The sequence below is a fragment of the Sminthopsis crassicaudata genome, chromosome 5 (genome assembly GCF_048593235.1).
Source record: "Sminthopsis crassicaudata isolate SCR6 chromosome 5, ASM4859323v1, whole genome shotgun sequence".
NCBI classification, from domain to species: Eukaryota; Metazoa; Chordata; class Mammalia; order Dasyuromorphia; family Dasyuridae; genus Sminthopsis; species Sminthopsis crassicaudata.
The window spans coordinates 219,085,057-219,111,069 of record NC_133621.1 but is presented as its reverse complement, the minus strand read 5'-3'; the positions used below and the strand labels follow the sequence as shown (position 1 = coordinate 219,111,069).

Genomic DNA, 26,013 nt, shown 5'->3' with positions numbered 1-26,013 from the left:
GCCCAAGATTTAGTGATTGAGAATCACTAAATGAAAGGAGTTTGAATCATTAAGAGAATGAATATTAAGAGTTCAGTTTGGAACTTATAGGAGGTTCTGGGGACATGAGGGTAAATTCCCTTAAAAAACCAATGGGATTCTCCCTTACAGGACACTGAGGCCCCCGCTGAAGGGGATTTTATCGCCCTAGGGAAGCTGAAATCTTGGGGATAAGGGAAGGGTTAGTGGGTGCTTTCTTCCCTCTCTTTCACTATTGTTGCCAACTTTTTCCTCCTCCTCCTCAGCACCACCTCCCCACTGTCCAGAAATGGGAAAGAAGAAAAATAACAAGATAGCTGTAAAAGAACATAGTTTATTATATTGGCTTTGCTCTTACACTGGATAACCATCATAATATCAAAACCTGCTTGGCTGCCAACATTATTTGTTATCAAAGCCTTAGTCATCTGTAGTAAATGGTTCCAGCTATCAAAGTGCACATGTGAGACTTTTTTCCAGGGGTAACAAGAGCAAATACAAGATAGAAAAGCAGCACAGGAAGAGCACACAACAGAATCAGGAATTCTGGGGTTGAGTTCACAGAGCTGCATGACCACAGATAAATTCCTATCTGTAAAATGAATACAGTAGGACTTCTACTTGCTTCACAGAGTGGCTACTGTTAATGAGAAAAGTGCTTTGTAAACTTCAAATGACTAGAGAACCAAGTCATTATTGGGTCTAATCACTCCACTCCCATTTTGGTAGAGAGCCTCACAGAGTAAAATAAGGCAGACAATGCTCATCCTTTACAAAGAAAAACTGGGTATACAGCATTTCACAGGGAAGAAAGCAACAATTTGATACTGGGCATGGGAGAAAAGGAAACTGTGAAACTTTGTTTCTTCCTTTTCCTAATTCTATCTCCCTTCCCCCCAAACAAACAAAAACCAGGCTATTGATCTCTACCAAACAAAGGAAAGGGATAGAAATTTTATTCCTAATAATTAGGAAAATCATAAGTAGAGGGTCCATCCATTAAAAAGTGGCTCACAGAGAAAGGGGCCTCATCTCCAGGAGGCAGGATAGGTAACACCGGGTCATCTTTGAGCAGGACAGCATCACAGGTCAGTTCATTATTCAGAGCTAGGAAGTACAGAAAGATAAATTAGGTGAAAGGCTCAGTCAGAAAGCTGCCACTCCAACAGCGATTAAATATAGAAAGACTGAAAGGGTCACTTTGGCTTGAGCTGAAAGAAAAAAAAAAAGTACTCTTTCTCAGAATGGAATAAAAAATTTATACTCTTGTTAGATTTTAGGTATCATTTGCATAGCTCATGGGTGCTAGGTAAATCCTCATCAGTCCTCACCTACCTTCAATATCATTCATATTTAGAGTTATCAGGTCCTTTCCTAGGTTCTGCAAGTCAAAGGGAAGCTCAGGCTCTTCCTTCAACTCTGGAAGCAACTCCTGATTCAAGTCCAGCTCTTCCAGTTCTGACAACTGAAAGGGTGACTGCACCTCGTTGACTTGCCTAAATGCACAAACCAAGAAAGGGACAAAGTGATAAGACTTAGTTACTTGTGTGTGTATGTGTGTGTAATGTCAATCAATTAATCAATATGCAATTATTAGATGCTAATAATATGCCAAGCATTGTTCTGAGTGCAGGAAATTCCAAGAAAAAAAAAAAAAAAGGCAGTGCTAACCTTCAAGAAGTTTACATTCAGAGGTACGTAAATCAGTAAATATAAAATAAAGCTAGAGTGGTTGAAAGTTACCCTGATACCTCATCTCGAAAATATACAGAAAATTGACTCTAATTTATAAGAAATCAAGCCATTCTCCAATTGATAAATGGTCAAAGGATATGAACAGATAATTTTCAGATGATGAAATTGAAACAATTTCCACTCATATGAGTGTTCCAAATCACTATTGATCAGAGAAATGCAAATTAAGACAACTCTGAGATACCACTACACACCTGTCAGATTGGCTAAGATGACAGGAAAAAATAATAATGAATGTTGGAGGGGATGTGGGAAAACTGGGACGCTAATACAGTAGAGTTGTGAAAGAATCCAACCATTCTGGAGAGCAATCTGGAACTATGCCCAGAAAGTTATCAAACTGTGCATACCCTTTGATCCAGCATTGCTACTACTGGACTTATATCCCAAAGAAATACTAAAGAAGGGAAAAGGACCTGTGTGTGCCAAAATGTTTGTGGCAGCCCTTTTTGTAGTGGCTAGAAACTGGAAAATGAACAGATGCCCATCAATTGAAAAATGGTTGGGTAAATTATGGTATATGAATGTTATAGAATATTATTGCTCTGTAAGAAATGATCAACAGGATGAATATAGAGAGTCTTGGAGAGACTTACATCAACTGATGCTGAGTGAAATGAGCAGAACTAGGAGATCATTATACACTTCAACAACAATACTGTATGAGGATGTATTCTGATGGAAGTGGATATCTTCGACAAAGAGAAGAGCTAATTCAGTTCCAATTGATCAATGAACAGAATCAGCTACACCCAGAGAAGGAACACTGGGAAATGAGTGTAAACTGTTTGCATTTTTTTGTTTTTCTTCCCAGGTTATTTTTACCTTCTGAATCCAATTCTTCCTTTGCAACTACAACAACAACAAAATTCGGTTCTGCACACATATATTGTATCTAGGATACTATAACATATTTAATATGTATGGGAATGCCTGTCATCTAGGGGAGGGGGTGGAGGGAAGGAGGGGAAATTTGGAACAGAAGGGAATACAAGGGATAATGTTGTAAAAAAATTACCTATGCATATGTACTGTCAAAAAAAAGTTATAATTATAAAATTAATTTAAAAAATTAAAAAAAATAAAGTAAGTTGGCCTGATAGAGAAAGGTATCAGCAGCAGTAGGGTCCAGGAAAGTCTGTTTGGGAGAAGTGGGACTTAAGCCGAGTTTTAAAGGAAGCCCTAGGATCTAGGAACTGGAGGCTGAAGAAACCTTCCAGGTATGAGGGAAAGACTAAATCACATGAAGAATAGCAAGTAAAGCAGTATGGCTGCACCCTAGAATGTGTTAAAGGATTGGGAAGGAAAGGGCTAAGTTGTGAAGAGCTTTACATGCCAAAAAGAGGAATTTCTATTTGCTCCTGGAGGCAATGGAGAAGTAGTGACAGTTACTGAAGTGGTGACAGGATCAGACTCAAGCTTTAGGACAATCACTTTGGCAACAGTGTGGGGAGACAAGTCTGAATGAAGAGAGGCTTGAGGCAAGGAAACCAATGTGAATGTTCCTACAAGAAGTCCAGCCATAGGGGAGAAGGGCCTGGATGGAGGTAGTGCTTGTATGAGCAGAAAGAAGGGGATTCTTTTAAGAGAAGAGTATAAAGAATAAGGAAGAGGTTGAATTTCTTTTGTTCCGAAAGTTTACAAATAGTTTAGGAACAGGAAAAGAAAGCAAATTAACAGAAAAGGGAGAAGAGAGAAGCAGGTGAAGAATAATATGATGAGGAAAAAAGGAGGAAATATCTGAGGGAGCAGGAAAGAGTAAAGGAAGGCTGAGAAAGCTTGACACGGCTGGTGAAGAATGCATGGCAGCTTAGGAAAGAGTGAAAAAAAGTTGCATCTCACCTGTTGGATATTACAATGAGTTCTCGACTTAAATATTTCCTGTGTTTCGTGAGATCTACTGTGGTAGGAAGAAATATAGTCCGCATATAATTAGGAGGAAAGAACGATCAAGAAGATTAATGAATAGAAATCAAAGCCTGGGGCCCCTCCTTCTGCCCTCCTCGCCATACTACCCAATCTGGTCCCTCAATGGAAGGCCCTGCCCAAATCATGCAAGTCTCCCCCTAAATCAGTGTTCTCATCAAAGATTATTATTTTAAAAAAAATTTTTTTTTAATTAATTTTATAATTACTCATTAAAGATTATTATACAATTTCTCACAGGACTCCTTGAGCTCTAAGATTCCACGTTCTTACCTTTCTCACGGTAATAGGGCCCAAAAGCTTTATCCCGGGGTATACCAGGGTAAAGGAAGCATAGAGGGTTCTCAGGTACATTCTCCTCTGCCACTAACTGGTAATTCCGTATGATTTCTGTAATCGGGAGTAACTGCAGAATTTCTTTAGTATAGGGCTGTACTGATCGGAGAATCACCTTGTCTGGTGAGTGTTGGGGGAAGGAGGAGAGAGAGAGAAAACATCAGAAGATGTAAGGGGTAAATGAGGCTTGAGAGGAAGGAAAAGTCAACCCCTTCTCCTCTAAGGCTCTGACTACTCTCCCACTCCTCAATCCCAAATAGTCAGGGTGGCCAGAGATGCAGGGGTCAGAGGCCAAAGTCAGGGTCAAATCTAGGTAAGGAAGGGGACTCAGGAAGGGCAGTTTTACCATCATCCTGATGCTCCACCCACGAACAAGTGATGCCCCCCTCTAGGGAAGTCTCACTGAATCGCAGCAAAAAGGTTCCTGGCAAACTCTTCTTCAGCAGCCGAAGTGCCTGGGCACGGGTCACAAAGCCCTTGATGTGCCTGTGATATAGGGTGAAAAGGAGGCAGTGGGTGATAGCTGGACCCTGAGAGCTACCTGTGAGAGCTGGAAGAGACCCAGCTATGTATTTCTTCTTTGAAGCTCCAGAACAGCTCATCTGACTTTGTAACCCCCTTTCCTCATCTACAAACCGAAGGATACTGCATCTCCGTGTCACAGCAGCTCAAACCTGACACTCACTGTAGGTAAAGTGCTTTGCAAACAGGACGCTGAGATGTTGGTCCTTCCCATGGCGTCTGTGGCCACAAGGGGGAGCCCCAAACCCACCCTCAGGACCCAGACTGCTGGCAGGCAAGGCCTGGTGTCCTTAACATACCCATCTTTCCAGATATCCTTCAGGTGGCTGTCCACCAGGTCCAGGATCTTGTCCAGCCATGTCCAGAAAGGCAGCTTCCCAGGAGGGCTGTCATGCTAAAGGAGAGGCAAGGAAGGAGAAACACCTCAGAGGATGGGGATGGACCCCATAGAAAGGAGCAATTCTACGGTTTGAAAGCATTCTTTACCTTGGAGAAGGCAGGCCAGGACACCAACAACTGAGACTCTTTCTTATGTTCTTGCCCTGAAGGACAGAAAGCCAGAGAGGGACAGAAGGGACGCTGGGCTCAGTTCTGAAATACTGCATTTTTAAGAGAACATTAACAAGCTGTGAGACCTTCAGAAGGGAGTGGGGTGGCAAGTAGAGACTGATGCACACAAAGTCACAGAACTAAATCCTGGGGGCAGCTTGGTGGTGCAACGGATAGAGCGCAGGCCCAGAAATCAGGAGCTCCTGAGTCCAAATCTAGCCTCAGACAACACTTCCTAGTTGTGTGATTCTGTGCAAGTCATTTAGGCCCCACTGCCTCAGAGGAAAAAAAATTACTGGGCAATTGGCCCAGAGAAGCCTAAGGCAAGGGGCCTTATAACTTGGATTTGCTCTGCTTAGCCTCAGAGGGCAGAGCTAGGAACCATCCAAGAATGGAATGGAATAGGCTGTCAGGAGAGAGAGGTCCTCCTTACTGGGAGTTTTCCAGCCCAAAGTCGGATAGTCACTTGTTCAGCACATTGTCAGGGGACAAGGTAGGCCTGTATTCTGTGGTTGTAGCTAGGAGGGTGAGGAAAGGGACAGCAACACAGAGACAGAAGGTGAAAGGAACTAGATTGGGATTAGGGGAAGCTGAAGAAGAGGGGAAGCCAAGGGGATTCATCGAGGGAATGGAAACCATCTGTACCAAATAGCTTTTTCTTCAACATATTGAGCTGCTCTTGGTCAAGGCCTCGGCCGGTACAAGAAGAGAACTGCCAGCTGAGGGCTGGGCCCAGCACTGTCCATGGAGCCTTGGGGGGACTGGAAAAGAACTGCTGGTTCTAGAGACAAGATGGGAAGGACAGCCCGGTTCAAAGGCTCCTGTGCTGCCCACCATCTCCACCCCTCCCTGACACAATTCATCCTCCCTCTCACTGGAGAGGCTCTTCCCCATCTCTCACCTGGGGTTCAGGGCTGAGCAGATTAAACCAGAGCACAGAAGCCCAAGCACTGGGAAGCTGGTTGATGTTGGAGATGATCACCACAGGAAGACTACTGGTCTAAGAGGAAAATATTGGGGAGGATTGTTGTTGGATAGCAACCAGCAGGAAGCTGGTGCTTGGTGCTCCCTCCCAAAGGGGAGGGCCCCTGTCTCTTCTTTACCTCTAACTCCAACTTCAGCCCCTGGTAGGAGTATTTGACGCTGAAGTTAATGATGTGAAGTTCCTCAGTCACAACAAGCAGTCCCTAAAGAATCAGATTGATGGTCACCAGAACCTGCTGGCTGCCGCCAACAGTCCCATCCCCTTCCCTGCCAATTTGCCCTGACCTCACCTCGCGGCTGCCCTTCCCAGAGCCACCTGTTTTCTGTTCCTTCAGAGTCTATGAACAGAAAGAGAAGAGGGGGAGGTGTTAGAACAGGGTCTCTTCACGCTGCTTCTATATATGTAGCATGTTATGGTTTACAAAGAATTTTATAGACATGACCTCATTTGAGCTTCACAGCAAACCTGAGAGGGAGGTATTACTATCCTCTTTAGAGATGAGGAAATAGCTTCAAGAAAATATTTAAATGACTTCCATCCCCACCCTACCTCCTAAGTTAGCGGGGTAATAAGTGAAGTAGGATTGAAAGCCGCCTCTCAGGTTTTATCCAGCACTCAGGCCACTACACCACGTTGTCTCCCATTCCCAAATTTCTCCCCTTTACCTGTGTCAAAGAGATGGCATGACTCTACTTACCAGGCAGTGGAAGTCCCAGATCAAGCCTTGGCTTTTCCCCTTCTCTGGTGTCAAAGTTTTCCGTTCTGAGGTCAGGATGTTGAATATTCGAAAACTACTCCAAGTGAAACAATAATAAAACCAACAGCATCAATAACTGGCATTTATATGGTTTTTTTTTCCAGGTTTACAAAAAAATTCTCACAATAATCTAAACTGAAAGATCAGATGGCATCAAAGACACAGGTGAACTTGCCTTTGGGTTCCCATTTCCAAAATAAGTTCCAGGAAGAAATCTGACCTTGCCCAAGCCCAGCCCTCCTCTACAATCCCAGAGGATACAAGACAAACTTATTCTCTTTTGTCCTTGTCACAGCCCGTTCTACCATGAGTCCCCGGGTTCTTACCCTTTTATTTGAGGTGCATTCCTGCGAAACAAGACGAGAGGGTTAATGGGGCAGCCTCCAGAACCAGAACCTCTTCTTGGAAAGGGGTAATCCTCCCAGTGCCCATATTTCCACCCTTCCTCCCTAACTACCCTCCACCCCAAGTTTCCTTATACATACACATTCCTCTCCCCGACTCACTTGTCAATGGAGACATGTACAGTCAGGGGCTCATTTGAATCCTGCAGCCTCACCAAGAGCCTGCAAGAGGAAAGGAGAGGGCTGGTCAGCCTTGGCCTCTGGGGCTGATCCAGTGCTTGGAGGATCAGGAGTGAGTAGCAAGAATGAGAAGATAAAGTAGTGAGGAGAGAATTACTTTGGATTTGAATCTAACATTACTGTTTCCACCTGTACTACTGGGGCCAATCCTTTCTAACTCTACAAGGACCTCACCTAAACTAGAGGCCTTCTTAGAAACCATCTAGCTCCAGTTATGATCCTGGTTCTTCCCCAGTCTGGGCTGCTCTCACTTTTGCCTATGTCTGTAATGGGCTTCACATCTCAGCCCAACCTCCATCTTTTGAAGGCATTCCTTCCTTTTCTTCAAGACCCATCAGATAGCGGGTACCTCCTTTATCCACCCGCTTTATTCCTTTCTCAAACTTGATTCTTTCCTTTTTATTCATCTTAGTCTCCCCTTATGGTTGCTATTTATCTTTCTCTTTGTTAGATTACAAAGTTCTTGAAGGCAGAACCCATGTTATATCTATACATATTCTCAGCACCCAGGACAATCTTGACACACAATAGTCTTTTAAATATTTCTTAAAATGAAACTGAGAGGAAAGGAATGAAGGGGAGAGAAAGGCAGAGGGAGAATAGAAACTTCTCTTAAATTAAAAAGTAAGACATTCATTCAACACAAGGGAAAGAGGATTCCGTGCAAGGTAGGAGGAAGAGGGAATCTAGGAATCCGTGATACTGACCGTGTTTGAACAGAAAACTTATTTCCAGTTTTGAGGACAAGCGGTCGTTTGATAGGCAGAAGCATGTAAGGTTGAGATTCCACTACAAAAGCACTGAGGGCAGGGAAAGGAAGGGAACTGTTGAATTTATGACAGTCTCCTAAGGACCAAGCTTTCCCTGCTCTTCCTCCCCAAAGGCCTCCTTCTTTTCCCCAATATCCCATGGACGTCTTTCATCTGGTACCTGTGGAGCAGAAGCTGTAGCAATTCTGTGACCCCCTCTAATGGCAGCTTGGTTTTCAGAGGATCATTCTCATAAGTGATTAAGTTACTAAAATTCTCAAGTTCCTTCAATTGTTGCTTTAGCTGGAACAGTATCTTTGCTCCAGCTGTGAACCTGGTGGGGGAAATGGGGAAAGAGCGAATGGATGAGATGGCCAGACCTATGGAAGTCCTTCCCTTCATCTCAACTCTAAATAGCTCTCCTTCAGTTGCCCTGAAGATCTAAAAATAAGACAAATCAGAGAAAAAGCAACTTGGTTGTGGGTAAATCTGCGACTCCCAATGGAAAGGGTAGATTCTAGGGAAATAAAGGTGTGATTTCAAAGGATGTGAAGAAGTCATTTCCCTAAACAAGAAATACCAATGAGCATCTTCCAAAAAACTGTTCAAACCCACACTGGGAATTGAATGTAAACTATTAGCACTACTGTCTTTCTACCCAGGTTACTTATACCTTCAGAATCAATTTTTTCCCCCCCCTGAGGCTGGGGTTAAGTGACTTGCCCAGGGTCACACAGCTACGAAGTGTTAAGTGTCTGAGATCAGATTTGAACTCGGGTCCTCTTGAGGACTGGTGCTCTATCCACTGTGCCACCTAGCTGCCCCCGGAATCCAATTCTTAATGTTCAACAAGAAAATTGGATTTACACACATATATTGTACCTAGGTAATACTGTAACACATTTAATATATATGGGATTGTCTGCTATCTAAGGGAGGGAGCAAAGGGAGGGAGGGGAAAATTTGGAAAAATGAATACAAGGGATAATATATAAAAAATTACTCATGCATATGTACTGTCAAAGAAAATTTATAATTATAAAATTAATTTAAAAAAAAAAACAAAAAAAAACTGTTCAAACCCTCCAATAATCAGAGAAATGCACATGTAAGCAATTCTGAATTACCCAATCATGACCATTAAGTTAACAAACAGTTAAAAATAGCAATATTCAGCACTGTCTGGGCTATGGTAAGAGGCATACATAACATGGTGTTGGCTTTTTGAAAAGAAACCTGGCAGTTAAGAGTCATTATGGCTATACCCTAAGGATGTTATTAATAGATCTTTCACCAATTTGTACCAAAATAAAACAAAAACCTTATAGTTGCTTTGTGTTCAAGTTGGTAAAAAACAAAACACTTAGAATCAATAATTAGAGAATGGGTTCACAAATTTTGTTATTTAAATCTATGGAGTACTATTCTGTCACAAAAAAAAAAAAAAACTATTCTATATGAATAGGAAAAAAAAATCCTAGTCTAGCCAAGATGAGGCTGCTGGGAAGGATTAGAGTTAAGTGGGGAGTTAGGATCACTTTTAGAAGGTGAGGCTACCAAGAGTCACTGGGGGAGAGGCAGGAAAGGTTATTTTACCAACTCTCTAATTGATCCAAGCTTTGGTCCAGGGGGGCCCCAATGCAGGCCTTTTGTTGCCGATCTTTCCACTCCTTTAGCTCCTGCAGTAGGAGCTCAATCAGAGTGGCACATCGGCCCCATACTGCTCTGGAGGCATCCAACACTTCCTAAAATCAAGAAGCATGAAGTCTTAACCTCAACCAATATCCACTGTCCCACTTCCATTATAGCCTGCCCAGGTTACAGCATCACGTCATGGTCCAAGAAACCAGGGTGGTAGAATAGGTTGCACTTTGTTTTACCTATTAAGTACCAGACTGGCTCCACCTCCAAGCCCCCCAACTCTCCCTCTTTGCTTCCACAATACCCACTCCCTTTCCTTCTGCCTCCCACCTTCCTTTTTCGGTCCAGCTCATTGAGTGTTTCCTGCAGGAGCTGTTGTTGCCTGGTCTGGTTAGAATTCATGGAAGATGTCTTCACTGGGCAGCAGAGACAAGAAGCAGGGATCAGAATCAAAGTTCAGACCCCTGGTTTTCTTCCCTAACTTGTCCTAGTCTTGGGAGATGACTGATGTCCCGGTAAATTATGCAAAGTATCATGTAGGACAGCAGTTCTGGAGAAATGGTAAGGGAACACCAACCCAAACCCCTCCCACTCTAATCTTGTAAGTCTCCTTGAACCTACCTAGTCCTCTAAGAGATTCCTCCAACATCCTCTCCCCATTGATTCCCTGGGCAGCTGGCCATCTCAAGATACTACTGGATGATTCCCCCCACCACCACCTCATCCTTCCTCCACTTCTTCCATTTCCTTCAGTAGCCTCCAAGCATAAGCATCCTTCCTCAGAATCACTCAGCCTGAACTGTACCTGAGGTGTTTTGTGTCTTATACCGAAAAGAGAAAACGTCCTGTAGGTCACTCAGGTAGTTAACGTCCTTAACCAGTTTCTGCAGAGAGTGGGAGGGGTGAACAAAACTGAGATGGGGAAGGGAAAATAGGGACTGACATGGTAGGTCAGTGGGAAGCCCTGTCCACCCCTCCTCTGGCCCCTACTACCTGCATCATATCCTTCAATTCCTGAATCCGAGACTCAATTTCCTGCTGCTGCCTTGTCTCCATGGGCACTTCAGGACTCGGGTCCGCATGGTCCTGAAAGAAGGAACTATGAACATATCTGGTCACAGGTCCAGTGCTTGTAGTCCAATTACCTTAGTGGGGTTGAGGGACATGTGATGGATATGGTCTCTCCATGGACAATAAAAAGGCCTTCCTATCACACCCATTCTTTCCTCACCCAACACAGGTCCACTACAACTAAGAGAATTTTCCTTACCTGCTGGATCCTCTGAGCCTGGTTCAGGATATTTTTTTCCTCGAGCAGCAAATTATAAATTAGTCCAGCCAGCTGGGTGGGATTATCCTGGTACAAAGCCTAAATAGGGATGAGAGGAACACAATGACTCCTTCACAGGCACTCTCAGTGCCTCCTGCCCCAAATCCTCAGCCTGTCTCCTACTGCCATCCTTCAGTGTTTCCTAAAGCTGGGACCTATTCTATATTCCAAAGCTTCTTAAATTGTGGGCTGTGACCTCATTATGGGGTCATGTAACTGAATATGGAAGTGAAATTATGACATCATCAATAAATGTTTGATTTGTATACCTATATACCTAGGTTACATACCTATATAGTTAGGGTCATGTAAAAATTTCGCAAATGAAAAGGGATCACAAATGGAAACAATTTAAGAAGCCCTGACCTGCTCTATCCTTTGCCTTTTTCTGCTCAGTGACCCCTCCGCCCCTTCCACCCTCCCATATTTAGGACCTGAATATCCCGGCAGAACTTTCTTAAGTTATGCTGCAGTAGCAGGTCAGAATCCTGACTATAGCTATTAGACTGGGAGCCCAGTTGATCTAGGAGATGATGGAAGAGCAGATAAGCATGAGACGTGTCAGGACTCGTGATTGCTTGGTACCTAGGCAGACAAGATAGAGAAAAAGATTAGCATCTTTGTAAGGGTCACAATCTAGAGGCCTTTGAATGTTTGTTTGTTGGTTTGTTTGTTTTTTTCCTACTCTCCTAAGACCTCTCTCTCACTATTCCCATATGCCTCAAGTTTCTGGGAGCTCAAGAGCAGAGGGCCATTCATGAGCCTTACCAGTTTTGGTCCTCAATCCAGGATGCTAGGTGTTTCCGTACGTCCATAGGCAAGAGACTCTTTGAATAAAGTTCATGTAGCTGCTCTTGGAAGGGCTGGTCTAGCCCTTGCAGAATCTCCCAGTTGGCCATCCAGGATTAGACACGAGAGGCCACAGCACAAAGATTATCCAAGTGTGAATCTGCAGGGTCAGCTCCAGGCACACTGTAAATTTTTATAGTTTAGATGGATCTGGCTCAAACTCAGAAGAACAGTAAGATCTCTTCTGGCCAAATATATTCCTGTTTAAAATGTATGAGATTAGGGAGTAGAGGGAGGGAGGAGAAAATTTGGAAAAATGAATACAAGGGATAATGTTATAAAAAAATTACTCATGCATATATACTGTCAAAAAAATTTATAATTATAAAATTAATTAAAAAAACAAAAACAAATACATTCCTGTTATAGAAACAATATAAGTCTATATATATTATACACATATATATAGTGTTTTATGGTTTATAGAACTCTTCCTTCATAGCAATCTTGAGTGATGGATAGTCAGAGAATTCTCATTTTATAGATGAGGTAACAGAGTTTCAAGGATATAATGTGGTATTATAGAAAATACCATGGAATTGGGATCAGGAGTCTGAATTTGAATCCTTCTTTTATGACTTAAGAGCTATAACTACTAAGAACTATGAAATAAGTCATTTCAGAATTTGGCACCTCTCAGTTTTTTTCATCTGTAAAACCAAAACGTTAGACTAGATCAGTGATATCAAAGTAAAATTACAAACAGGCTACTAAAATGTATGTAAGAATCCCTGTATTTTTATATTTTATTAAATAATTTCCAATTACATTTTTATCTGGTTCCCACAGTACTCAGGAGCAAATGCATTCCACGGTCTACAATCAGCTCTTTACAGAGCTGGAAGCAGAAGAGAGGCCTGGCACTAACGGTGGGTAACTAGAAAATGCCACTTTCTAAACTGACTCCAAAACACAGATCTAGTTGTATAACATATCTAACTATATAGTATGTAAGATCAGCAAGATGAGGGCTTGTTCATTTTGTCATGCTTCAGTCTCACTTGTCTGCAGCAGGCTCATGACCAGTGCCTAACCTTCTGCTTGCTTTCTAATTGCTTTTGTATAAACACTAATAGGTGCCATGCATGCAGTTTAACTGGCACCTCCCAAGGGGATACCTGCTCAGTAGTGTAGACAGACAATGTCCCAATCTGGGAGTGAAGACCTGAGTTATGGGGTACTATGGGACCTTGATTGTGCCTCTTTTTTAAAATACATATTTCTTTATGAATCATGTTAGGAGAAAAAAAATTAGAACAAAAGAGAAAAACTATGAGGAAAAAAAAAAAAGGAAAAAAAAGTGAACATGGCATGTGTTAATTTACATTCAATCTCCATAGTTCTCTCTCTGGATGCATAGGCATTTTCCATTCAAAGTTTATTAGGATTGTCTTGGATCACTGAACTACTGAGAAGAACCAAGTTTTTCATTGTTGATCACTGCACAATTTTGCTGTTACTGTGTACAATATATTCTTAGTTCTGCTTGTTTCACTCAGCATCAATTTGTGTATATCTTTCCAGGCATTTCTATAATCAGCTTGCTCATCATTTTTTATAAAACAATAATATTCCATTACTTTCATATATCATAACTTATTCAGCCATTCCCCAATTGATGGAAGTGTGCCTCTTAATATGACCTTCCTGAGCCTTATTTCCCTGAGTCCTCAAAATAGAATGTATACTCCAATGAGTTTAAAGATAGAAAAGAAAAAAAAAAGGCTTATGTAAAAAACACAATATCCACTTTTTTAAGCACTTTTTTTTATTAGCAAAGAACTAGAAACCAAGTGGATACCTGAATATAACAAATTATCTTTATATCATAAGAAATTAATTAAAGAAATTTAGAGAAATATGACAAAAATTATAGGCATCGATGCAGAGTGAAGCAAGCAGAACCATGGAAATTACACACACACACACACAAGAAGTGTAGTAAGGTAAAGGAAAAGAAAATAAGGCCAGTACTCTGTAAACTATAATGGCGTTAGAGAAAAAAAATGAGGAAATGATTCTCCCTCACTTCCTTGAAGAGGTGAAGGTTGGAGATGGGGAATAGGAACAACTGATGGGGAGTACTGCAATACAGGTTTTGATATTTTAAGTTTCAACTTCCAGGGAAAGCATAACTAATTATAAAATACTGCTTGTTTAAAAAACTCCTTGTTTAAATTTTTATTAAGACACGCTTGTTTGGACCTTTTCTATTTTCTGGATTTATTCTGGTTGAAAGAAGTAAATAGCTGTCCTATATCTGATTTACAATGTACATTCCCCTTTCTATTCCTTGCTTTAAAGAGATTTTTAGATATGAGCAAACCTAATCTCTAAATGATTCCTTTGAAATTTTGGGGTAGAGATATAAAGAGCTGGAGACAAAAGAGCCTGACCCTTCCCTTTAGAGATCACAAATTCCTAGGAATGATGTGCTTCCATGTATACATGAATAGAAAACAATATGAAATTATGCAAACTTACAAAAATGTCCATAACCTTTAGTGTAGTACTCTCACTAGGATTATTACTGACAGTATGAAAAGCATTATCTTTAAAAAATATATTTATAATACCACTATTTTAATGGCAGAAAATTGCAAACTACTCAACAACCTGGTAATGGCTTACTAAATTGTGGAATGACAATGTGATGGAATATTGTTGTACTGTAAAGAACAAAGAATAAGAAGAATTTTAAACATATGGGAAGGCATATAAAAGAGGAAAAAAAGCAGATATGTCAGTATTTGAGGAGCTAGGGGAAGATAAGTATACTAATACATTGTTCGTGGCTCTAGAAACTAATTCAACTATATGATATTGATTTAGGATTATTCAAGAAATTGAGAGTAGTCTATGCCCATTTTAAAAAATGACATTCAATCATATGACTTTTTATCTTTTTTCAGTGATAAATTTTATTTTGACACCAAAACCTAAAATGCAAACTAAACCAAAATATACTCCCCTAGGCATGTTTTATAGATATTTGTATATATGTCCTTGTAAAGGGTAAGCTCCTTGAGGTCAGGAGCTGTACTGTTTTTGTCTTTGAGTCTCCATATACCTCTGACCCAGAAATTTCACTATAGAGCACATAATCCATGAAGGTCAAAGATAGAAACAAAAACTAAAACAAGAGAAAATATTCCTGGTAGCACTTTTTCCTGGTAGCAAAGAACTGGAAATTACAAAGGTGCTCAGCAACTAGAGAATGGCTAAAGAAACTGGGCCCAGGACAGCCAGGTGTCATAACGGAAAGAGTGCTGGATTTGGAACCAAGAAGGTCTAAGTCTGAATGACAAGGCAGACATTTTTCTAGTTGTGTGACCCGGGGCAGATCACTGAACCACTCAGTGTCAAGTATCTCAGTTTCCTGATCCACTTGGAGTCAAGGACTTCTAAGATCCCTTCTGATTTTAAATCTATGACTAAAATAGGATAGTACTACACAGAAGAAAATGAGGAATGAGTTATTCAGATACACATGGAAAAATTTCCATGAACTGCTGACACAATGGAATAATCAGAGACAAAAATATAACAAAAAGAGAAGAAGTTGAATTCTATGTAATAATCAACAATGGTTATGAATCGAGTTTGGGTAATGAAAGATACTTCCAACCTCTCGCAGAGATGAAGGAGACTCCTAGGGTGAAATGTTATATGCATTGTCAGATGTAGTTACTCTTGGGGAGTGTTTTTGCTTAATTATTTTTCTTTGTCATAAAAGTAAACTAAATAAAAGCAAAAATAATAATAAAATATCTGAAAAGCACATGGTAAAAAGTACATAGGAGCAGATACTAATGTATTATTCAATTCAAACAATTCATAAATTTCATTGTTGAAATTTATTAAACATCAGCTAAATATAAGGTACTGTGCTAGGTGATGGAGACTCAAAAACAAAAAAAGTACAGTTCCTGACCTCAAGAAGCTTACACTCTACAGGAACAATACAAATATACACAAGTATCTACAAAATATGCTTACTTCTTTTGAGGAGCATATTTTGGTTTAGTTTACATTTTTAGATTTGTGGTGTTAAAATGAAATTTATCACTAAAAAAAGATAAAAAGCCATATGACTGAATGTCATTTTTTAAAATGGGTATAGACTCTGCCCTCAATGAGCTCATAATTTTATATAACACTTCCCTTGACAGCCTCTTACTATGTTATCTACGAATTTCTCCTATAAGGTCTACATATTGAAAGTGGCAAAGAGGAAGTATGGGGCTAAAGAGCCTTATGGCATTACAGTAAATGATGTGAGAGTTCAACAGATGAAAAAATATCCAGCAGAATCCCTCTTAAAAGGAACAAAGCAGTGCTAATTTTTACCTTGGGCACTTGCTATTCTCCTAAATAATTCTCTTTTAAAATTTACTACATTAGATTTGTTTATGCAAAAACTTTTAGATCAATATTGTGCATTTTATTTCATTATCTTCTTTATAATTTGTTTCATTATGAATTCTTACCTTTTCTTTAAATCTGAAAGCTAGGTAGGTAGAATCTTTGAAACACAAACACATTATTCAGGAGAAATAAAGAAAAATAAAGGAAATGGCTAAACAATGTAAAGTACTTATAGATATATATTTAATAATAGCTTTATATTTTCAAAATACATGTAAAAATTTTTTTCAACATTCATTCTTGAAGAATCTTGCGATTCAAATTTTTCTCCCTCCTTTTCTCCCTCCTTTCCTCCCTCTCCCTCCCCTAGACACTAAGTAATTGCTTTCTGTTTGCTGTGCAGTTAGGGCCTGGTCTGTGAAGGGAACATGCCACATAAGATTATGTGGAGATAGAGAGTAGATATAAGGATGGACATCTTCTTATGATACTTGTACAGAAGTGACACCTGCCACTAATTTGTTTATGATATGACTTTTTATTTTTAGGTCATGCTTTCATTTGGAGGTTGTCTTGGCATATGGTATGAGGTATAAACTTAATTTGTGCCTTAAGTATTTCCCCAGTGGAAAGCAGAAAGCCAAAAAACTGATGCTAATGGGAAATGCAAAAAAAAAAAAAAAAAGATTCACAAAATAATAAGAGAAAATGCCCTTATAAAAGCCTGGCATAAATTCATAAGCCAAAAGGATCCTAAGAGCAGAAGGAAGAAGCTGAGAGATTGAGGGGAAGAAGGGTTAAAAGAAGAGAAACAAATAAATAAAAATTAAGATATAATATATTTAAATTCAAACAATTCAGGATAGTTCCAGTAAAAGGGAGGGAAGAGTCTGTACTTTAAAAAAAATCAAAATAGTATAAGAAAAACTAATCACCAAAAAGAGAAAAGGGATAAAAATAAAATAAATTAAAAATAAATAAATGGAGGAAAACATAAATGACCTTAAAGTTAAGCAATCCAATGAAATAAAAGTGTAACAATCTGGATTAAACAAAGTCCAATAATTTGCACAGACAAGAAGAACATAAAAAAAATGCAGAATGAAAATGAGATAAATGAAAGGTAATGATAATACAGTAATAGCTAATAATTATATAGAACTGATTATGTGCTAAGTACTATGCTACCTGCTTTTAAAATACTATTTTATTAGATCCTCACAACAACTCTGCAATGGTAGGAGCTGTTATTGGTCCTATTTTATAGTTTAGAAAACTGGCAATATTAAGTGCCTTGCCCAGGGTTTTACAGCTAGCTCATGTCTGAGGGTTTAATTTTATTTTTTGTGACTCTAGAGACAGTACTCTATCTACTGTACCAACTAGCTGCTTCTCATGATATTTTAAAAAGCAGATGTTGCCAATTCTGCTATTAGATAAAACAAAAATAAAAACTCACAATGTTAAAAGAGATTAGGAAAGAAACCACAAGATACTTGTAGGTATCATAATCAAAGAACTAATATGAGCATTTAATGTGTATATATCAAATATACATTTAAATTCCCAAAGAAAAGTTAACTAAATTGAAAAAAGGTCTAGATAATTATATAATAGTTATAGATTTTAATATTCCTTTTTCTGAGCTGAATAAATTTAACTGAAAAAAGATATAAAATGGAAAATGTGAAGCTGAACAAACTTGTAGAAAAAATAGATCTGAAAAGATCTGTATCATCTTCAGAATAGTAACATTAAAGAATAAACATATAAACACAGTTTTAGTACCACATGGGACCTCATACCAGGACATAGAGAAGATTGGAATATAAAGAAGTAGATATACTAAATACATCCTTTACATAATATAATATAAATAGTCATAGTAAAAGATAGAGAAAAAAATGAAGACTTAATAATGATATTCAGACAACTAAATAATTCCTAGAAACAGTAATTAGGTGAAAGAAAATGATAATAATGAAACAATACAACATTTCTGGGATGAATCTAAAATTATCCTCAGTGGGAAAAAAGTATCTGAAAACATACATAAGTGAAACAAAAATCAATTTAGTTTAATCAATTTAGTATGCATCTTAAAAATTAGAAAGTAAACAAATAAATACCAAAAAAAGCACAAAAGAAATCTTGAAAACTACAGAAATATGTAAAATTAAAATAAGGTTACTGAAATGAGAAACAAAGCTAAGAGCTAATTCTTTGAAAAGATTAAAATTAACAAAAACAACATAAGTATCCTCAAAGAGGAAAATAAGAAATGAACAAGACAAAATTTCAAAAACATAAGAAAAAATTATTTGAACCTATTATCCCAATCACATGCTCACAAAACTAAAATGCAAAGGAATTAATTAGTTACTAAACTATAAATTAGCATAAATATCATATACACACACATATATATTTTTTTTTTTGGAGAGACAATTGGAATTAAGTGACTAGTCCAGGGTCTCACAGCTTGTAAGTCTGAATGTTGCATTTGAACTCAGTTCCTCCTGATTTCAGGGCCAGTGTTCTATCCATTGTGATATCTATGTACCTCTAACATAAATATAAAATAAAGAACTATTTCTCATTGGATGTGATCAAAGGATAAGGACAAACAGTTCTAAAAGAAATACAAACAATTCACAACCATATGAAAAACTGCTCCAAATCACTAATAATAAAAGTAACAAAAATTAAAAATTTTGAGATTTTATACCACACTCAGCAAATTGGCAAAGAAAACAAAATATGAAACTAGTTTACATTTTTTGAGAGGCTGAAGAAATTCAGACACTATTAATAATATACAATTGATTGGGCGGTGAATAGAACTAACCATATTAGAAAGCAATTTGGAATAATATTTTTTAAAAAGTGACATCCATATCCTTTAATCCAAGCGTGTATCTGCTGAGCACATATGTCAAGCAGGTAAAAGACAGGAATATTATATGCCAAGAGTTACGTAGCACTTTTTGTGAAGGCAAAGAATTGAAAACAAAGAAGCTCTTTAATTGAAGAATGGTTAAGCAAATTATAATAAATTAATATAATGGAAAATTACTGTCTAATGAGTAAAAAATTAACAAACACAATTCATAGGTGCATAAATTAAACACTGGTTAATTATAAGGATCAGGTTTAGCTTTAAAAGAGATATAAGAAGGGGGCAGCTAGGTGGTGCAGTGGATAGAGCACCAGCCCTAAATTCAGGACTCGAGTTCAAATCTGGTCTCAGACACTTAACACTTTCTAGCTGTGTGACCCTGGGCAAGTCACTTAACCCCAGCCTCAAAAAAAAAAAAAAAAAAAAAAAAAAAAGAGAGAAGAGAGAGAGAGAGAGAGAGAGAGAGAGAGAGAGAGAGAGAGAGAGAGAGAGAGAGAGAGAGAAGAACATATCTGGTCCAACTCTTCATTTTACAGACAAAAAAAATGCTCCTTCTTCCATCTTTGCAGAGACAGGGTGCTATTTGAAAATGGAACACTGTACATACTGATTCCATTGTACAGATTTCACTGGTGTGTTGGTTAGTTGGAGTGTTAGGTTCTTACTAAGTGCTAATGAGATAATGAAATGATAAGTTCTTACTAAGTGCTAAGTCAGTACTTGGCAATTCTCTAATTCCGGCCTTTACTGGGAGTTTTACTTGTGAACTCCTTGGGGAGGAGCTTGCATGCCTAGGAGAAGCAAGTTCATTGGTTGAAGTAATTTTTCCCAGAAGCCCTTGCGTTATCCCACGCCCATTCTCTGGGAGGATAAAAGAGGGTGGCACTCCAGAGAGAGAAAGTCTCTGTTCTAGGTCAGAGTTGAGGCGGCTCTCTGGAGGAAGAAGTCTCTCCTCTAGACCAGAGAGCAATCGTCAGTTTCTGGAGACAACATTGGAGGATCTACACTTTTTCTTCATTATTTTTTTTGTGTTCTTTGTTACAAGGTATGGGCTGCTATTTTAAAGGGGTAAGAGTAATAAATTAAGAAATGAAAGTAATGCAAATGCAAAAGATATCAATAATTATTTAAAGCAAAGCTAAAATTATTGAAGAACTACTCATTTTTCCATGGTTAGGCTAGACCAATATCATAGGAATGATAATACCATAATGTAAATTTATTGCTCTATTCCAAACTATCCAAGGATATAATTTAAAGAGCTAGACAAAATATTAACCAAATTCATCTGGAGGAACAAATATCTGCAATTTCAGGGTAAATAAATAAAAAAAGAGATACTAAAGGTAGGATGGCTCTTTCAGACTTCAAAATTGTATTGTAAAATAGTAACTAACAAAATTATTGGGTATTGACTAAAACATAGCAAAGTCAATCAGTGGAAAATATTAATGAAGCAAGAACCAGAAATAATCAAACTCAACTTTATGTTCAATGAACTGAGAACATAAACTTCTTGGAAGAAGAACTGACAAAAATCTGGGGAAACGAGTAAGCAGCTTAGCAAAAATATAGTTTTAGATCTTATCAACAATATAATAGCTAACATTTTACCTACTGCTTTAAAATTACAAAGAATTTTACATATATGATCTCATTTTAACCTAACAGTAAACCTGCAAGGTAGAAATATTATTATGTCCATTTAAAAGATAAGACTGAGGATTAGACAGCTTCAGTGACTTGTGTAAGGTCATCTAGCTAATAGCTGAGTTCATATCTTTATTTATATCATATCAAGTCTTTTCACTTTAGACCCAGCACTACATTCACTGAAGCACATAGCTGTCTGGCATCTATACACCACAATGAATTACAAATGCATGTTAGAAAAAATTTTAAAATCATATTGTTAAAATTTGGAGGAAAAGGGATGGAGCATCACAATTATGACTAGAGAGGACATTCTTAAAATAAGATAAAGAGACAATCACAAAAGATGAAGCAGATAATGTTGATTACATGAAATTGAAAAGTTTGGCATAAATGAAATCAAAGTAGCTAATATAAGAGAAACTTTTACTTAGGGAAAAATATATAACATGCACAATGACTAAAAAGTAAAAGGACAATTTTTGAAAATTGAATGCTCTGTAATTACGACTGAGCTTTTCAAAGAACTGAAAAAATAGAGCCCTGTCCCTTTATTGAAGAGATGAAGTATTATGATGCTAGAATACTGTACAGTTTCTGTGTGGACTGGTTTTGGTGAACTGTTTTTAATCTTGGTCATAAGAGGGGTTTCAATAAATAGGGGAAGGGAAACCAAAGTGATATGAAGACAAAGAGGAAGTAGAGCAGGGAATAAATTTATGCAAAAATCATGTGCATACCTAGCTAAATACCAAAGACAGAGACTCTGGAAATATTGAGATTTTAGGGGTTTAAATCTATCTTTCTATCCACCTATGCATTTAAAGGTAAATACACAAACATATATATACATGTATATACACTGCATGATAAATGTGTACATGCATGCACAAACAAAACACACGCAACCAGACAATACACATGTGTATACTGCCCTGTGTAACTATTCCAATACATGCATGTACACATGTGCATAATACATGTATAAATAAATATGGATATATTATTATTATATATGTATACATTTCCCCCCATGTAATAAATATGCTCTGGAGAGTACTTAACTCTTGGATCATTAAAAATTGGAAAGAATATAAGGATTTTAGGGGGAAAGAAAACAAGAAATTTGTGAAAATTAACTGAATCACCCTGATTTTATAGGTTAAACCCTAGACTGAACTGAGTGAAATCCAACTCAGGTACTGGAAGAAGTTTAACGGTACATTCCCAGAGATCTGGATTACCACCTAAGTTAGATAATGTGCCAAAGCCTTCACTCCACATGACTTCAGTTTTTTGTTTTGTTTTTTGTGAGTCTGGTGCAAAATGCTTGATGTTCATTCGTATTTCTCCTTCCTTCCTGACTGTGCATCAATAACAAGAAAAAAAATTATCTGCTATTAAAAGCCTCATATATATGAGAGAAAGTGAGAAGTGAGTAGTCCCACCTCCCGCAGCAGTGGCAGTCAGTCCTACTCAGAACGAACATCCGGAGGTCCCGCCCTCGCCCCTCCTCCCTAAAATGCGACGTTAATAAATTACATATAGTTTTAAGCCTTCCTCGCCCACCACCTAGTGAGACCCCACTTCTCTCGGTAGAATTAGGGTGCCAGGGATGGGGGATGGGGAAGTGGAAATTGAGGAAGACCTGGGGAGAGTATTTAAATCAGAATATACGAAGGGGCGTGGTTGGGGGGGGTCAAAGGACCTACTCGAGGGGTGGAGAGTGGGGGGTCGTGGGGAGGGGTGGGGTGGTCGAGTTAGGTAACAAAACTCATTGCTGGTGCTAAGTCTGGGGCGCCTGCGCTCCTGTGTGGGGCCGCCCGTCCGCCAGCTTCGGAGACTCTACGCCCGCATACCCGGGAGCCACGCTTCACTCCCAGCCCCCTTACCTGTCGGGGGTCGCTCTGCCTAGCTCCCGGATCCCGCAGCCCGGTTCTCCTCGGCCAGATCGACTACAAACACTGGAAGCCCCTCCCCCTCGCTCCCCGGCTCCTCCCCCTGCACCGCTATTCCGGTCCAAACTCTCCTCCCTCCGGCCGCGCGAACGATTCTCCGCTCTCCTCGAAGGCTTCCTCCGGAAAACAAGCCCCGCCCCTCCCCAAAGGGTGGGGAGTGAGAGAAAAGCCCCGCCTCCCACCTGCAGCAATTGGACGGAAGGCAAGAAAACTCCGCCCCACTTTCTGCGGCGGGAGGGGGCTCCTCTGGAAGAATAGCCCAGTGAAAAGTTGAAGATTGAGCAGGGCTGGGAAGAAGAGTTTCCGGGAATCGAGGCGGAGCTCTTGGGGAAAAGGAGCTTGTCTGAAACTGGGGTTGACTAAGGACTGTCAGTCAATGGAGGGAGAGCTTGAGAGCTGCAGGGCCTCCCCGACCCATGTTCTCGAGTTCAAGTCCCGCCTCGGGTCACTAAGGCTGCCTGCTGCACATTTTTGCCCAGAAATCCCCACGAAGTCACGCAAAACAACACAACCCTTCAGTGGGCGAGAGCTAGAGGAGGTTACCTGGAGGAAGGATGGGGACGGGTCTACGTCCTGCGCTTTCCAATTAGAACAAACAAGCCGCATTTATTAGGCACCTGCGTTTAATGATTCGGGCCTCGGACTCCTCATAAGCCACTTCCGCCCCCCCCCCCGGCTCCCCGCTGATTTCCTTCTAGCCCCAGATGCTGAATGACCTCCAGCTCCACAGGGAGGGGGCTTCTGTCACCTCCTCAGCCCCGAGCTCGCTGCTGCTCGGCCCGTGGTCTTCCGTCGGGCGGCCGCCTGCTCCTGGGGTGAGCCCCCAGTCCTGCCCGCTTGGACCTGGGCTCAGGGGAGGGCTTGCCAACTCCTCCTTGTTGCTGTAGTAGTATTCGATCAGCCTCCGAGCCTCGGACTTGACCACTGGTCTGAGCACCACGCCAGCCGCTACCCCTACGGGGCCGCCCACCACTCCCATCAGCCCCACCAGGAGATCGTAGCCCAGGTCCAGCCCCGCTTCCTGCCCGCGCTCCCAGGCCTGAGCCGTGCAGTTCAGGGCGGCGTAATAGAAAGCGGTCCCGAGGTTGTAGTAACTGCCCACCTGGGGCAGGAGCTGGATGATGCTGTGCACCCGCTGTTCCTTCTCAGAGATACAATGTGGCGCGGAGAGGGATCGGGCGGTCCTCGCTGACCTTCCCGGCCTCTGCGGCCTCCTGCCCAGGAGCTGCAGCATGGAGAGCAGGGCCCGCTCAGACTTCCTGTCTCTTTTGTCCCCCGGCAGGCCGTGGAGCTGTCGGAGCAGGGTCTCCGTGGCTTTCACCCCCCCCAGCCCATGGAGCTGCTGCCGGAGGTTACGGGCATCGGTCGGGCAGCCGGCTTGCTCCAGGGGTATGTACAGGGCCAGGCTAACCAGGTACCTAGGCAGGGGGGCTAAGTGGTTGAAATGGGGAAGAGATTCAGGCAACAAGTCCCCGCAGGAAAGGGGGCTGAGAATGGGCGGCTGGGGGTCCAGGGTCGGAGGCGGGAGAGGAAGGGTCTTTGGCTGGGATCCAGCAGCTACTGGGTATAGCAGGAAGCCACACAGAAGCATCAATACAGGCATTTTGGAGAGTGGTGGACTGCAGCCTTGCTAGAGAAGAATATAAAGGAGACAAAGCTATTCTCTTCTGGCATTCAGATTTCAGATGGGGGACACTTTGCTCCACAGTACAACCTCCACCTCTATAACTTGATGCTAATGGCCAAAGGTGGAATTTCTGGACTAATCATTCAAGAATTTGTGCTCCCTTCTATTTCTCCTGTCTCGTCTTTGTCTTTGACTATGGAAAGCTAGAGAATCATTTCTCCTGGCACAAAAGAGACACAAGGAAACCTACCTGCTCAAGTGACAGTTGGTCTCTCCTTTGTAGTCTCCTATCGTGGACTTCACATAGCCCTGCTCTTCCTATCCTATCCCAAAGACTGGCAAGAGAAATGGTCACTGCAAATATTTGTCTACCTTGCACCAGATCAGACCTTGTCCCTTTGTGTGGTAGGAAAGTGAACAGAACTAGACATGCAGCCAGAGGTTTGGAGTCCAGGTCTTCTTCCTTTCTGAACTCCGTGACATTTAACAATTCACTTAGCTGCCATGAACCTGTTTCTTCGTCAGTATAATGGGAACAATACCAAAATGGTGCCCTGGAGACAGCACTGAAGTTGAGGAGACCAGGGTTCAAATCCAGCTTCAGGTAGCTGTGTGACTCTGGGCAAGTCATTTAACCTTTGCTTTCCTCAACTGTAAAATGGTGGTAGCACTTACCTAGATGGGAAGATCAAGTACGATAATATTTTCAAATGGGATATCTGTAAAATCCTTAGCATGGTGCCTGGTGCATGGTAGTTGTTATAATAATTCTTATGTTTTTTATTTTCAACAAAGATCAAAAGGAATATGTATAAAGTTAAGTATAAAGATAAGCTAATGTTATGTCTTCTGAATTAGAAAAAAGTGTTTTACTTAACAGTTCTATTGCTATTCATTTGCCACCCACATCCCAACATTCCTGGTCAGGTTCAGAGAAGTCTATGAAATGGACATTATGAAAGAGAAAAGATTAGTTTGAGACTCTCCAAATGTATCCAGGCTGGTCCTCAGTCAAGCAATCTCTAGTGCAATGTAACTTTTAAGGACCTAGAGTCTCCTCCATGTTAATTATAAAGCACTAGAAGATTTTAGTAAAGGCTAAATACACAATTATGCGCAATATTTGCTTAATGAGTGAATGAGGCACTAGGAGAAAGAAGGGTCTAGAAGTTAAGGGGGAAAATGGCAAAACAGAATTGGTTAGGTATAAGGTCTTAAATCCACAGCCTTTATCTATTATAAGTTGTCAATGAATCCAGGATATTTCCTTCCCCATTCTAGAGCTTCTTAGACCCTTTAATTTTAATTTTAAAAAATTTACAAACTATTTAGAGCTTCTGCCCCTCATCCTCATCCTTATCGGGTTATTTGTTCCATAGTCTACATTTCATGTAAGAAAATAAATGGATTATATTCTTCACCAAGCTGCAAGTCTTAGAGGGGATGTAAGGAATGTGTGCGTGTGTTAGAGAAGGCTTGGCCAGGACTTTTTGATTAGCTTGGCACA

At 40.3% G+C, this 26,013-nt stretch overlaps 2 protein-coding genes across 6 annotated transcripts; both read right to left on the bottom strand.

The window, feature by feature from the left end:
* Nucleotides 1-332: 332 nt before the first annotated feature.
* STAT2 (signal transducer and activator of transcription 2) lies at nucleotides 333-22,987 on the bottom strand. Of its 4 annotated transcripts, none has more exons than XM_074270002.1 (24): nucleotides 22,814-22,987; nucleotides 11,921-12,124; nucleotides 11,587-11,737; nucleotides 11,093-11,191; nucleotides 10,816-10,908; nucleotides 10,628-10,706; nucleotides 10,153-10,238; nucleotides 9,778-9,926; nucleotides 8,363-8,515; nucleotides 8,140-8,232; nucleotides 7,355-7,414; nucleotides 7,175-7,195; nucleotides 6,789-6,882; nucleotides 6,381-6,428; nucleotides 6,210-6,293; nucleotides 6,008-6,106; nucleotides 5,752-5,887; nucleotides 5,044-5,099; nucleotides 4,857-4,951; nucleotides 4,382-4,521; nucleotides 3,973-4,155; nucleotides 3,616-3,673; nucleotides 1,354-1,514; nucleotides 333-1,125 (listed from the first exon to the last, which is right to left on the bottom strand). In XM_074270002.1, the coding sequence occupies exons 2-24, from the start codon at nucleotides 12,049-12,051 to the stop codon at nucleotides 980-982; spliced, it is 2,415 nt and encodes an 804-aa protein (XP_074126103.1). In that variant the 5' UTR covers nucleotides 12,052-12,124; nucleotides 22,814-22,987; the 3' UTR covers nucleotides 333-979. The 4 variants fall into 4 exon arrangements, with proteins under 4 accessions (XP_074126103.1, XP_074126106.1, XP_074126102.1 ...); XM_074270005.1 differs by having other exon boundaries at nucleotides 3,616-3,670; XM_074270001.1 differs by having other exon boundaries at nucleotides 11,921-12,201; nucleotides 22,814-22,922.
* A 497-nt stretch (nucleotides 22,988-23,484) lies between these two features.
* APOF (apolipoprotein F) lies at nucleotides 23,485-24,929 on the bottom strand. 2 transcript variants are annotated; one of them, XM_074270007.1, is made up of 2 exons: nucleotides 24,757-24,929; nucleotides 23,485-24,509 (listed from the first exon to the last, which is right to left on the bottom strand). In XM_074270007.1, exon 2 carries the CDS (start codon nucleotides 24,480-24,482, stop codon nucleotides 23,574-23,576), a length of 909 nt encoding a protein of 302 aa, XP_074126108.1. In that variant the 5' UTR covers nucleotides 24,483-24,509; nucleotides 24,757-24,929; the 3' UTR covers nucleotides 23,485-23,573. The 2 variants fall into 2 exon arrangements, with proteins under 2 accessions (XP_074126108.1, XP_074126107.1); XM_074270006.1 differs by having other exon boundaries at nucleotides 23,485-24,505; nucleotides 24,757-24,809.
* Nucleotides 24,930-26,013: the final 1,084 nt, after the last annotated feature.